The 13,375-nt window shown below is 43.4% G+C and overlaps 1 protein-coding gene across 1 annotated transcript; it reads right to left on the bottom strand.

Annotated features, from left to right (window-relative positions):
- Positions 1–922: 922 nt before the first annotated feature.
- Positions 923–13,306, bottom strand: wnt7aa (wingless-type MMTV integration site family, member 7Aa). The gene is made up of 4 exons (XM_031875411.1): positions 12,760–13,306; positions 12,192–12,418; positions 9,736–10,007; positions 923–4,199 (listed from the first exon to the last, which is right to left on the bottom strand). Exons 1-4 carry the CDS (start codon positions 12,828–12,830, stop codon positions 3,720–3,722), a joined length of 1,050 nt encoding a protein of 349 aa, XP_031731271.1. The 5' UTR covers positions 12,831–13,306; the 3' UTR covers positions 923–3,719.
- Positions 13,307–13,375: the final 69 nt, after the last annotated feature.

Genomic DNA, 13,375 nt, shown 5'->3' on the forward strand with positions numbered 1-13,375 from the left:
AAATATAAAATTGGACATTGTGGCTTTCATCACAGTTTTGTCAATGATTGTTTCAACAATAACCTTTCAGTTTTGACCAGCAAGATATTATATTGTATAAATAAATAAAATCCACATTAATGAGGAAGGATGTATTGTTAGGAAGTGGAACCAACGTCACATGCATACAGCGGTAGGTTAGTGAGTGGAAAGAAGGAGTATCATAAGACAGAAAATAGGAAAATAGGCAATCAGCATGTTCAGGTATCCGTGTGTCTATTTCATGTTGACAGAAGTAGCTGGAGAGCATATCATTATCGGCCCTGTGAATAGAAAAGTGAAGCATGTAACCAGCCGGCGCTCTGTCAGACACTGGAATAACGTTGTTGGGTCCTCGGTGACAGAGCCTTGGTATTACTCTTGGTGAGGCTGTTTGGCCAGCTGCCTTTTCAAAGCGTCACTCTATTGAGGCGAAGTTTAGCTGAGGAATGTTTTGTGCCGATTATTCTGGGAGCGAAGACCTTTTCTATTGCTCGGACTGAAATCCTTCTTGACATCATCTCCTTGCAATTGTAAAGCCCCCCCCACCCCCCGCTTTCGTCCCGTTTGCCATTTCCACAAAATAAATAGCGTCCAAATTTGATCTGGGTTTTGCATGGTTACCATTTTGTTAATGGGCAGTCTGGCCTCTTGATGAGACCAAGAGCATTTTTGGGGGGCACAGTGTGGTTGTTGTAGCAACGTCGTTGAGGAGTGAATGAAGCAGATGTCAGAGTAATCCATCAGCCAGCAGCTCCGCACTCCCACACACACACACACACACACACACACACACACACACACACACACACTGGTGTGACAGCCTCTGCAACCCTCAATCACACCCACTTCACTCTGATCCGTCCTCATCATAACACTTGAAAGATGTGTCTCAAATACAAAATGACCTCCCACAACAACAACTTTTATTAGCCAAAAGATGAATGAAAAGACAACGTGGTTTTACTTGGAATACGTCAACAGTGACCTCTGATTTAAGAGCACTGCAGCAGCGGGCGATATTGCTTCGTCAGTTCAGTCTCATGCAAGAAGAAGCTTTAACAAGGACTGAGTCAGTACTGAATGTCACGTCACTCGAAAGTCTTTTTAACAACCTAACGAGAGAACTGTGAATTTAAAAAAAAAACTGCATTGTTTGCTGCACCCATCAACCTACTGTATACTGTACAATCCCAACTGGCCACTAGTGTCCCGGTTAGGATTGGTTGTTATATGTTGAAGTATTAGGGCTGGGTATCACAATGTCAAAGTCATTAAGTTCAGACTATCAAGTATTAGAAGATTGGATTGAATTGCTTGGTCTGGCTTTGTTGTCTTGTTTATTTATTCCCCAATCAGATATTTCATATTTATTTATTTTACTCATTTTGTTTTTGTATTGGTAGAGAAACTCAGGTATATTAGTTTTGTACAGCTGATGTCCTGGACGTGTAGAGTTCAAGGATCCGACCATTTGTTGGATATTCCACCGTCCATCTCTTCCCAATCTCTCTACTTCTGACTGTCTAATGATCTTTTTTTTTTTAAGTATTCATATGAAATGATACCCAGCCCTACTTGGTGTTGGTGAGAGAATAGACAAAGAGCCCAAAAGTAGAGCTGTGTATTGGTGCTTATCCACATAGAGAGCCACAGTGAAACTGTAACTCCCAGATTCTGTTCCTGAAATATAATAACCTCAACAGTCTCACTCCCAACTCGCTAAATACCAGCACCTGGTCAGTGGTCCTACACTTCAAACTATGATGCTTTTCTTTTCAAAGCAGTCCTCTGTGTTCACAAGAAATGTACAGTTTTCGTCAGTGTCTTTTAAAATTAACTTCCAACATAGGTTTACTTAGTTTTTAGGTTTACTTCAACAACAAAAGTACTTGGATAGGCTGAGGAAACCATCATGGTTTGGGTTCAAATAAGTATGTTTTTATGTAAAATAAGAACGCTTGTTGGGTAACCAGTGTAGTTAAGTGTGTAAGTTATCTTGGACATAAACAGCAGGCAGTCTCCTGGGTGAAAGTCCTGTGTTTGCTTGACCTGTCCGACCTCCCCTCACATCTGCCCTTAACAGGTTTCCTCCCTCTTTATACTCTCTCGGTTGCTATGAAGTCTCATAATGATGCAGATTTGAAAGCCCAGTGCGTCCCATACAGATGCTAAAGGCTGCACCTTGGCATCTGTATCATGCCAATGACCAAGCGTCGGAATTTGACGTGTTGGGAGTGAGAATGGGTTGGTCATGTGGTTCAATCCATATGTATAGATGGATAGATAGTTTTAGAAAAAAATTTAATATTTATTTATGTTTATTAATTTTTCCTTGTTAGCAGCCTTTAACAAACACCATTAAAGACCTTTGTTACTCACACGTCATGCTAGTCATGGCAGAATGACCCAAACGTTGTTTAGACAGCAGAGATTACAGCTCATAAGATGGAAAGATGACAAAAACACGAGGGTGGGTATCATAGCTAACAGAGAGAGCCACAGTTACAATGGCGTATTACTGCTAATACGTACCACAGGCGTACCGCACCATTAAAAATGTATAGCATTATGCTAATGATTATTTTGTTTAACCTTTGTTTAAATTTCCAAGGGTTTGAATTTGAATGGCAAAAGCTGTTGCAGATACTAGTTGAACTTAGGCTATAGATGGTAAACCACAAAAAGACATTTTACTTTTTCAGAAAGGCAGATGAAAGAAGCTTCGTAAGCTAACGTTAGCGGAACAGCAGCTAGCATGGTGGTGACGTCAGGACTTTGTCTCTCTACAGGTGGCAAAGCCAGGTGAGATAAAGTTTCCTAAAATGGGTTATGAATCACAATGCTGCACATTTCATTCAACGTTATCGTGTTCCACTGCCGAGGAACAAGGCACAATTTTTCAAAACAGTGCTTCAGTGGCAAACTCAGTAACTCAACAGTTAGAAATGCTAAGGGAAAATATCTTACATAGAGATAGAAAATAAATTAAAAAAAATATTATATAAAAATAATCTCTTACAAAATATATTCTATCAATCAACATTAAGGGGGAAGTCATGTCTGGAAGCTCGCATTTGCTCCTGGTGACATTCATCTTAGCTTGAAGAGTCAATATTGCTGCTAAGTCACAAACTCTGTAACATTCCAGACAACTAGCAGCAAACTGTGGGGGACGGGGACAGAGACGAGTGGAAACAATACTATCATAGCGAGCCCAGGATCAGTAGTTTAATGTTCCTCTGCTAGGCTTAAAGCACATGAGCTGCAGGCTCGCAAATGTGTCTTTCAGTAGAGCTCCAGTGTGTAAGTTGTCTTGTTAAAAAAAAAAATGCTTTTAAGTCCACTTGAAGGCATCTACACCAACTTAAAACCTTACCAGATTTAGTCAACAGTGAATTTTCCAAAATCATCAGTAGTTTTCTCATTTAATAAATTATTAGTCTAGAAATAAAAACAACTGCTTGAGGTGAGTCATGCCAGCAGAGAAGTCAAGCCTGGGGCAGGAAATGGCATTCAAATGAAAAAAATAAAATGTATAAGCCCATAGATTGAGTCCAGTGTCAAGGCAGATGTCCATTGGCATCAGTATAATCGACACACATTGGAGGAACCGGGTGTCGTGATTGTTGAGAGAATGTCAGTCACTCCGCACGCGTGTATCGGCCACGCTCGTCCAAATACATGCCCAATAAATATTTCTATTTACAGGTGTACACCTCTGTCCTCTCGCTGCATGTGTTGCACTTCACGTAGCAGCACCACAGGAACTTGCAGTTGCACTGCCAAACGCGCGAGTACTGGTGCGTGTCGTATCCTCGGCCGCAGCACATCAGGTCGCAGCTGTTGGGCTGCAGAGCCGTCTTGTTGCACAGGCGACCCTGCGTTCCCATGCTGCCCGTCAGCGGGTCGGCCTCGCAGTAGTTGGGCGACCTCTCGATGTAGACCAGCTCCGTGTCCGTGGGCTTGCGGTAGGAGTGGGGTTTCTTGATTTTCAGGAAGACGGGGCGCTTGTTGCGGCTGGCCCGCACCGGCTCCACATGCACGGCCTGGTTGTACCTGTCCTTGAGGACATATCCCAGCTGGCGGAACTTGGGGAGCGTCGTCCAGCACGTCTTGGTGGTGCAGGATCCCGACACGCCGTGGCACTTGCACTCCAGATGCATGCCCTTCTCCAAGACCTACAACGTAGAGGGGAAAGTTGAGATGGAGCAACGGTTTCAAAGTTTCAAACCAAAACGTGTGCTGAGTTGCAGCCCCCCAACTGAAATCCAGTCACATTTAATTATTTAATTTGTTTAGATCGAGCTTTGCCCGATACATTGCGTTGAACTTAGATGTTTTCCACCATCATAAGATCAAAGTTAAGAATTATTCTTATCTCCTACAGCTCTTTTGTTGCCGTCTTCCCATAATGAGCAAGTAAGAAACACATGAGTTTGCAGAAATACCGAGTCTAACATATTGCATGAATAGTTCAACAGGTTGAGACAAAAGTTTTCTAAATTCCAAATGAATGCAAGCATTCCAGAGATCTCAGAGCTGCTACAGTATGTCGCCCTATGGCCAGTAGCTATGTGTGTGCCATTCTTTTTACAAGACAGGGTGAGTCTGAAAACACATTCACGGAATTAACGAACCCTTCTAAGTTCATGTAGGTCATGTTAAAAATGATAAAAACTTGTGAAATTGTGGTGGAAGAAGTTCTCAGATCTTTAACTTAAAGTAGTAATACCACAGTTTAGAAATACTCTCTTATAAGTAAAAGCCCTGCATTCAAAATCTTACAGAAGTACAAAAGTATTAGCACTAAAAAATTCTAAAGTTTGAAAAGTAAAAGTACTAATATGCAGAAAGGCCCATTTCAGATTCATATATATATAACATTGTATCATAATGCATTAATGGGCTATTGAGATGCATTGAGGGAAGTGTGTTTGTACAAGAATCTGTTTTTGTCTTTTACTGATTTTCACCCAAAAAATCTCTGGATGTTTTTAAAATGATCGATTCAAACTGATTTTTTTTTCAAATTGAACAAACCCATGCACCTTAAGGTTTGTGTTGTTCCTGCTGCAAACATACAATTTCAGTAAACATCCCGAGAAATGTTTCCAGTTAACGAAAAATTGGGAGAAATAAGCGATAGAGTCCCTCTAAATTAGAAAATCAATAACTGATTTGTGCTGCACATGCTATTTTGCATTACATTGTTCTTTTAATCTGGATTTAATAACTAGAGTAGATGGGATACTTTGCAACATAAACCAAATTTAAGAGCCCTAAACCTCAAAGATCATTCATTGCTTTACTATGGACAAGAGCAATGGAGAAACATGCAGCGAAACCACAAAACTATTCTTTGTATGGGATTCGAATAGAATGAATCGGTACGAGGCGATTAATCCAGTCAGAAGCATGGCTTAATTCACGAGTTCTTGGTGACTGGAGACATGGAGGCGGTTACAGCGAGCTGATGGCAGCGGTGAAAGGCCTGTGTCCAGAGTTAGAGTAGAGGCGTTTCGGTGTGATTGGCGAAGCGGCCGCGGTGTTCTGTGTGTGCCGCAGGCTGAGCGACATCAGCTCACCCTTTTCCCTCCTCCTCCCTGAGAGGGAACCCTCGCCGGTGTTAGCGAAAGCCTCACCCTGCTTTTGAATCATTCCCCTCTGATGTGGCCTCAGACTCTCTGGAGTCCCGCGGGGTAATTGTCAAAAGCCCTGGATGCATACGGCTTAGCGTGGTCATGCCCCCGAGACCTGACAAGCATTTGATTCATGGCGTTCAGTGAAGTGAAGTGCCAACCAAGCTGCCACTGTTTGTCTAACAGTAAGCCTCCCACGGCACCTTTTACTCTATTTCATCTTTTTGTTTATTCTTCTCAAGAAATGTAAAGGTTGGCACTCACAGTGACACACACACACACACACACACACACACACACACACACACTCATCTCCAATTAAACATGAAAGCCTTACTACAATAATTACAGAGGTATCAGTTCAGTAGGTGTATATTAAGAGATTCACACGCTGTGTCACATACTGACTGGTGCCAGACCTCAAACATAAAGCCCCAAAGACTAAAGAGAGATGGAAGTTCTCCTCTTTCCTCCTGAATGGGACCACGACCTGTCACTATGGCACCAACATGATATCTCTGTAAGCATTTTCACTTCTCAGCTTCTCAATGTTTATAAGCACAGTCCTCCAAATACACATTTTCATGTATAGTCCTCAAAGTAATGCATATTGAGGAATTTTCACGAATAGAAACAATAGAAGATACTTTTGGCGCTCTCACACAGAAAACAACTGAAACATCGCTGGGAACATCCCAGCTTCAGCATCTACGGTAAGTTCTAGAACCACTCATACGCATCTATGCAATGAAATAGAGAGGCGAAGTACCCGCCCCTTCCGGTGGACCCCCCATGGGACCTTTTTCTGAAATAAATATGTATGATAGTCAACGGCGAGAGACAAGTCATTTTTTGAATCCCATTTGAATTGTGCCATAAATTACACACATGATGTTTGTCAATTCAAAAGATAATTTTGCTTGTCAAGAAAGTCGCATTTTGTTATAAAACTGTTTCCGTAAAAATACGTGACTAGAAATTAGAATGCCTGTGTGTTTTTCGTACTGGGATCACACCAACAATGGGTCTTACTCGTTATTTCTCTTCACAGTTGCTAAAACCAGTCGCTGGATGAACCACATCGGATAAGAAAACATAATGTGTGAGCTTGGAATATAGCTGAGGCAGCCAGATAGCTAGCAAGACAAGGTAAGGACCATGTTGGTGTCAAGAGATGTAGTTTACTGAGCGATTTCACACAAAACAAAATGGAACCACGACAAACCTACGACAATTTTCAACTTTCTTAACTTGCAAAATTATCTTTTAAATTGACCAACATCATATGTGTAATTCATGGCAGAATTCACAAAGGACACCGAAAGGGGCGGGACTTCGTCTCTCTATAGGAATCAACAAATAATGAGACAAGATGGACAGCACCTGGGATTTGGTTGTTAGATTTGCTTTGACCGCGTTATCTGTTATGCGAGCCTCGCTAGCTTAAACTAGTAGTTCTAAAGAGTATTGTTTTCGACTGAATCAATTCATTATTCAAATGTAAGCCAAGGTTTAATAGTGCTCATCACAATTTCCCAGAGTCCAAAGTATGGTCTTCACATTGCTTGTTTTGTCCAACGAGAGCCAGGGTAGCTGTTACCAGTCTTTATGCTAAGCTAAGCTAACAGGCTGTAGCTTCATATATACCACGCAGATTTACAAACCTTAGCCGGCAAATCGTAACACTTTGAGTTATCGAGGATGAGGGCAGTATCCTGGCTATTCTTAGAAGCTTTTCTCAGTCTTCCACTGATCTAGCATGTTCCTGCTGGGACTTTTTTCCAACATATTGCTTTCTTATGGGGCCATTTTGTGGACAGTCCCGCAGTTTTTATTGATCTGTTATTTGGCTCCGTCTGTCCCCTAGTAAACAACATCAGTCAAGCTAATGCACTCTAATATGGTCATGGGTTCATCTCACTGTGCATCTTGTCGAACGCTGTTTACCTCTTGACTCTACATTACTTGTGTTCTCTAAATACCAGTAGGATCTGACCACACTTTGTCCTCTTTGGCCTCCAATTTGGCTTTATTTCTAGACATGCAACTCTCACTTGCGCTGATGATGTACTCTCTCACTGTGTCATTGAAACAAGTGCGCTGCCAATCTCAGACCCCTACCAAGATTCTACCCATCAGCTGATCAACAAACCATGTGTAAACCTTGTATATTAACAAATGTCTAATAACAAAAGTATAAATGCCCCAAAGTGAGAAAATGATACAGACTAACTTGTATAGACTAAAACAGGGCTGAATAATAAGTGCAGTCAGTCGTGCACTCAGTCCACCAGGTATCTTCCTCTTGAATTTCACTCAACATAATAACAAAAACGAGGCTTTATTCATCTCGTATCGTGCCTAACGTTTGTGGATCATCACATATTGGGTCTGGAAATAATCTGCATATGCTTCGGTTCAAAATGAGACCAAATTTTTCAATCGATGTCAGTTTTTCAGCCATGGCAAAGCCCCCAATGTAGCCTACAACGGACTAGGTAAGGTTTGGCCCACAGGCCTAGCGGAGATAATGACACAATTTACCTAATAATAATTATTTACTGCACATTTCTGGACATATATCTGCTGTAATATGTTGCTGTGAAATTACTCAATGACCAGTTACATACTGGGCTGTTGGCTGATTGGTAGGTTGAACTCCTGGTACAATGTTTCCTCACACAGTATGATATCTCACGAAAAGTTACCTCTTATTTTTCATGCGTTATCCTACGAAAGCCAGCCACCCGTGTCACATTCCGATCGTTATATGAATACGGACTTTTCAAATCGAACCTCCGTCTTCACAGGAAACTACTTTGGTTTAGACAGCAAAACTACTTGGTTAAGTTTGGGAAAATGTTGTAGTTTGGGTAAAATAACTAAGGAAGTGCGTTAACTACATTACACAAGTTACATGACGAATAAATCAACTTTGACTTCTCGTTTCACACGGGGAACGAACAGCGGTCTCCTGGCTGAAAGATCACTGTTTGTTGGACCGCCCACCCTGTGTGTGATCTTGTGGTAATTTCGTTGCATATCTACGAATTGGGGCGGATTATTTTTCAAAGGTATAGCTACAAATGCTGGATGAGACCAGCCTGTCTGGTGAGATGTTGTTGGCCACTGTCAGCTAAAAGACATTTATTGAAGAATGTGATGTAAGACATTTTTGGTCAGTAAGAGATTCATGATGCAGTTTGATGAATGAAATGTATTTCCCTGCGTCAGTCTAAAGGGACAGATACTCGGTACCGGCAGGTACCCTGAGTTGAGGTATTGGATGAGGAAAAGTTGGATCGGTGCATTCCTAGCATCAACCCTGAGACAGACTGACACCATGTCCAAGCCTGAGATAGAAGGGAAGGGTGCACCTTGGACTCCATGGTGTGTCCTATTATAGAATATTCTAAATACAGCATCAACTTAAACAGATTTTTTAGGTGTCTAAAATACGTCCACAGCAGTACAATGCTTTGCTCCTGTGCTGCTTCTCCTGTCTGTTTCTCCAAACTCCATCTACTGTAGTCAAACACTGACTACAAAACCCCACTTCAAAACATCCAAACTATCCCTTTAATATTTGAAATAAAGTGGATTTCTGGATCTGTTCAGATAAATCAAAAGGTCAGACTCCATATTCACCCGCCCGCACTCTCAGGTCAAACGCTCTAGGTCTTCTGTTAGTTCCACGCACACGATTTAAGACCCGTGGTGACCGAGCCTTTGAGGCAGTGGCGCCGAGGCTGTGGAATGCTCTGCCTGTGACTCTACGCCTCGCAGATTCTGTGAATACTTTCAAAAAACAGCTCAAAACCCACCTTTTTAGGCTGGCGTTTGAGTAAAAACCCATGTCCTAGATCTGCTCTTAAAATATGTTTTAATTTTGATTTTTGATTTTGATTTTCTCTCTGTGTATGTAATTTATTGACCCTATAGGGTCACAATGTGTTTTTTATGCTTTTAAATTTCTGCTCTGTTAAGCACTTTGTGATTTTCTGTCTGTGAAAAGCGCTCTATAAATAAATTGTATTATTATTATTATTATTATTATTAATAAGACGAGCTGTACCTTGCGTCCCACTTCGTTGTTGTGTAAATTCATGAGAGTCCTGGCGTTCTGCTTGATCTCCCGCGCGTCCACGAACACCTTGGAGAACCCCAGGCCGTAGAGGACGTCCGCGGAGCAGCCGCCCCACTTCCAGCCCTCCTCCTGGTTGTAGAAGCCCTGCTTCTCCTTGTCGCAGCCGCAGCCGCTCAGGCTCCCCTGGGTGCAGGCCGCGGTGACGGCGTGGGCGACCCCGGCTGCGATGATAGCGTAGGTGAACGCGGCCTCCTTGCTGCCTGCGATTGGGAGAAAGAGAGAAAAAAATGCATATTTTAATCACAATTGCCGACAACAGGATTCACTATTTCAGGCACTGTCAAGACTCCTCGCATACCTGGCATAGCTGCCTCGGAGCAAATCATAAAACACACGAGCCAAGTCCAATTGCTCAATCAAGCTCAGTTACAGCAGATATAGGAAGAAGCTCTGAATCGTGCAGAAAATATAACAGAGCAGTTTGGAATGGAGTAGAAGACATTGTCTTTGGGATGAGTTATGATCAAAGTCAAACTAGACTTTATATTTTAATAAATTGACCAATTAACAGTCAATGTGCCGAGTATATATTTGAGTGGTAAAGATGTTGTTGTTTTTTAGCCCATTGAGCGGGTGATAAAAACATAACGATTGTTTAGGCATCATTTATGGCATTCTACCAAACCGCCGTCGCACATGTGAGGTGCATCTGAGAGGCATGCAGCGCCTCCCTACATGGATGGATTTCCACTCCATAAATCTGAGCGCTTCAGGTCAACTGTGTTTTTTCTTTTTTTTTTATAAAGATGAAAATAATACCTGTTGGAGCACATGTAAAAAACATTCAAAAGAATGAGCATAAGATGCAAGAACAATGCTCTGAAAATGTCATCATCTTTCAGAATTGAACAGAGGCCTCCTGCTATCCAATGCGTCAGCCTGAGACGTCAGACTGACCCTTTACAGCCAGCGGAGGAGCAGCCAGTGCCCACAGTGAGCTGCTTCATGGAGCTCACTTGGTGGGTGAGGGGAAACATTCTTGATCCTAAAGCCAAAATACTGTACATCGCTGCATCGCTGCCAAGCACAATCCCAAGTTGATGTGCTCTTGTCAGTTATCAGTGTTCCAGCCTACCGAAACAGAACAATGGAGTCAGACAGACTGTGTGCAGGGCAGGTGGACCCGACCTGGAACCTCATCTGAATTTGGGTAGAATTTGGTTCCATGCAACGTGGAAGTTATTTTTCAAATCTGAGGATATGCGTTAAAAAAAAAAATAGTGTAGTGGTCTGAAATTATTCCACATAAAACATCCTCAGCCAAAGCTGCAGGACCGGGAGGTAAAGATTTGTAAACCTAGAAGAGAGTACTTGTCTGAACTTGAAGCTCTTTTTTGGAGGAGGAGGAGGAGGAGGAGGAGGAGGAGGAGGGGGGGGGGGGGGGGGGGGGTGGGTAGATGATTTATGCACATACATGACGGAGCTTTAGCTGAGAGCAGATAAGGAGCATGGAGCTCCGCGTGTTACCAGCTACAGGAGAGCATGGACGGTTACAGTACGTAGAGTCATGGTAGCGATCAGACATCTCCACCATCATGATCAGGAGGCCATTAAAGAGGCTTCATCACTGCATGCACAGAGCCACAGTGTACGCTCATCCACACATCAAACAGAAACACATCGTATTAAAGCAAGCCGAGTCATCCAGTACAACCATTGCAGGCATACAACCGACAGTTGAACACCAGTGCGTTAAACCTGATTCTCCCCAATTATTTCCGCAGTCCTTCTCTTTGGAGAGAACATCGCCTCCAGCCTTGTTCCACACACGGGATGAAAAATCTGTGGCTTGGTTGTTTTTCTTTCCCCACCGGGAGCAGATGCACCGAGTCTGAGCTCTCAGACTTACAGACATTTGTCAAAGTGTCAGAGGTCAACGTGGGAGGAATGCCCTGTTGGGTTGTTTTCTTCTTCTTCTGACAAATTATAGCAATTTTCTAAAGTTTTTTTTATGACTTCCTAAAAGGTAAAGATAGCATACGACTCAAGGACATCAAGGAAAACATGCTGTGTTTATTACTATGTTATGCAGTAATTAAACACATTCTCAGTAATAACTACTTACTTGTTTGAAAACAATCTCGTGAGCGCTGTAACTGTGAAGATGACATGTTTCAACAATATGGAGCTCAGTGATGAAGTGGAGCTCTCAGCTTAATAAGCAGTTAGTAGCTGTCTCCTTCCAAAACAGCAGCTGTAGTAATGTAGTCATATTTATATTGATATTCAACAGCACCATAATTACATAGACTTCTATGGGAACACCAGCAGTGCCTGTCATATGAGAACAATACATTCGATTAGTAAATACTTATAGCTCTATTTTTAGTTTTTGTCGTTCTTGGTGCACAGCTGGCTGAAATGAAATCAAAAGTGCAACATACCCACTTTGAGCTCTTTCCCGAACACCGTCCTCTCCGCCAGGGCCGAGCAGTTCCAGCGTCCGTGTCTGAACTGGAACTGGCACTCGTTGATCCCCATCTGAACCCCCTCTCCGATCACGATGATGGCGTCGGGTCGGCTCTGACAGATCGTCCTCTGACGGGGGGCCAAGCCGGGGATCTTATTACAGATGATGCTCGCTCCCAGTGCGACCACCGAGGACAGACCCCTGCGGTGGAGGTGACAGGTTACAATGTGGCTGTTCTTCCCTGTGTAGGTTCTGCAGGTGTTTTAAGTCGGGCTTTTTTCTTCTGGAGAAATTATAGACACTTCTCTGACTCATCACACATGCATAGAACTGTATTGCGTTCCTACACCTCCACCAAAATGAATGTAATAATCAGTTAATGAATTGCAAGAGAAGCGAAACCAGAAAGGCCCCTACTTCTCACTTTTGGGGGAACTTTTATTTCTCAAATGTTCTTAAAATATTTTCTTTTTCCTGCATTCGTTTGCAGAAGCGTAAACTGTGTGAGAATGCACAGCAGGACATCCCCCGCAATAACTCACCCGATCTTCAGATACAACACTCCAAGGCACAGGAAAAAGTGGAAGATCCAGCGCCGCGTCTTCCTACTCATGGTGCTCGCTCGGCCGCAGCCAGCCGGTAGAACGACGCTCCGCTCGGTGCAACAAAACCGGCCTCTATTCCTCCGCAGAGTCCCGCGGGGTGTCCAGGTGCTCCGAGCTGCCGCGCGCGTGAATTAAAGAGCTCCTCGGGACAAACCAAAGTCCGTGATGATCAACGCGTCCCGATTTCATTTGGTGGTAGGAGTCCGGCGGTGCGAGCCTGCGGTGGAGCATTGGGGCTGTTGTTTTCCAGGTGCGCAGCTCAGCTCCTCAGTGATCCGGCTTGAGAGAGTGTGTGTGTGTGTCTACCTTTTCTATCAGGGCGTGTTCTGCGGAGGATCTGCCTCTGAGCAGCTTGCAGGTACACGCTCAGCTCATCGGTCTCTCCGCGCGGCAGACCTGCGTCCAGTTGAGGGTTCAAGGAGCCGGTCAGATGTCGCAGGTCATGAGCTCTCTCCGGGGCGCCGCATCATCCGCGCTCACTTCACGTCTGACAGACAACCAGCTCTCCAGCAATGGCCAGACACACACGGCCGACCCACACACACCCCCCCCC

This window comes from Anarrhichthys ocellatus, unplaced genomic scaffold (genome assembly GCF_004355925.1).
Source record: "Anarrhichthys ocellatus isolate YVR2014 unplaced genomic scaffold, GSC_Weel_1.0 scaffold90, whole genome shotgun sequence".
NCBI lineage: Eukaryota > Metazoa > Chordata > Actinopteri > Perciformes > Anarhichadidae > Anarrhichthys > Anarrhichthys ocellatus.

What these genes read in the sequence shown, in the direction of transcription:
- wnt7aa (XM_031875411.1), bottom strand. Translation starts at nt 12,830, where the DNA reads ATGAGTAGGAAGACGCGGCGCTGGATCTTCCACTTTTTCCTGTGCCTT. An exon ending in GTGTTGTATCTGAAGATCGG is followed by an intron (nt 12,419 to 12,759) that starts GTGAGTTATTGC and finishes CCTCCACCGCAG; the next exon opens with GGGTCTGTCCTCGGTGGTCG. An exon ending in CGGGAAAGAGCTCAAAGTGG is followed by an intron (nt 10,008 to 12,191) that starts GTATGTTGCACT and finishes TCCCAATCGCAG; the next exon opens with GCAGCAAGGAGGCCGCGTTC.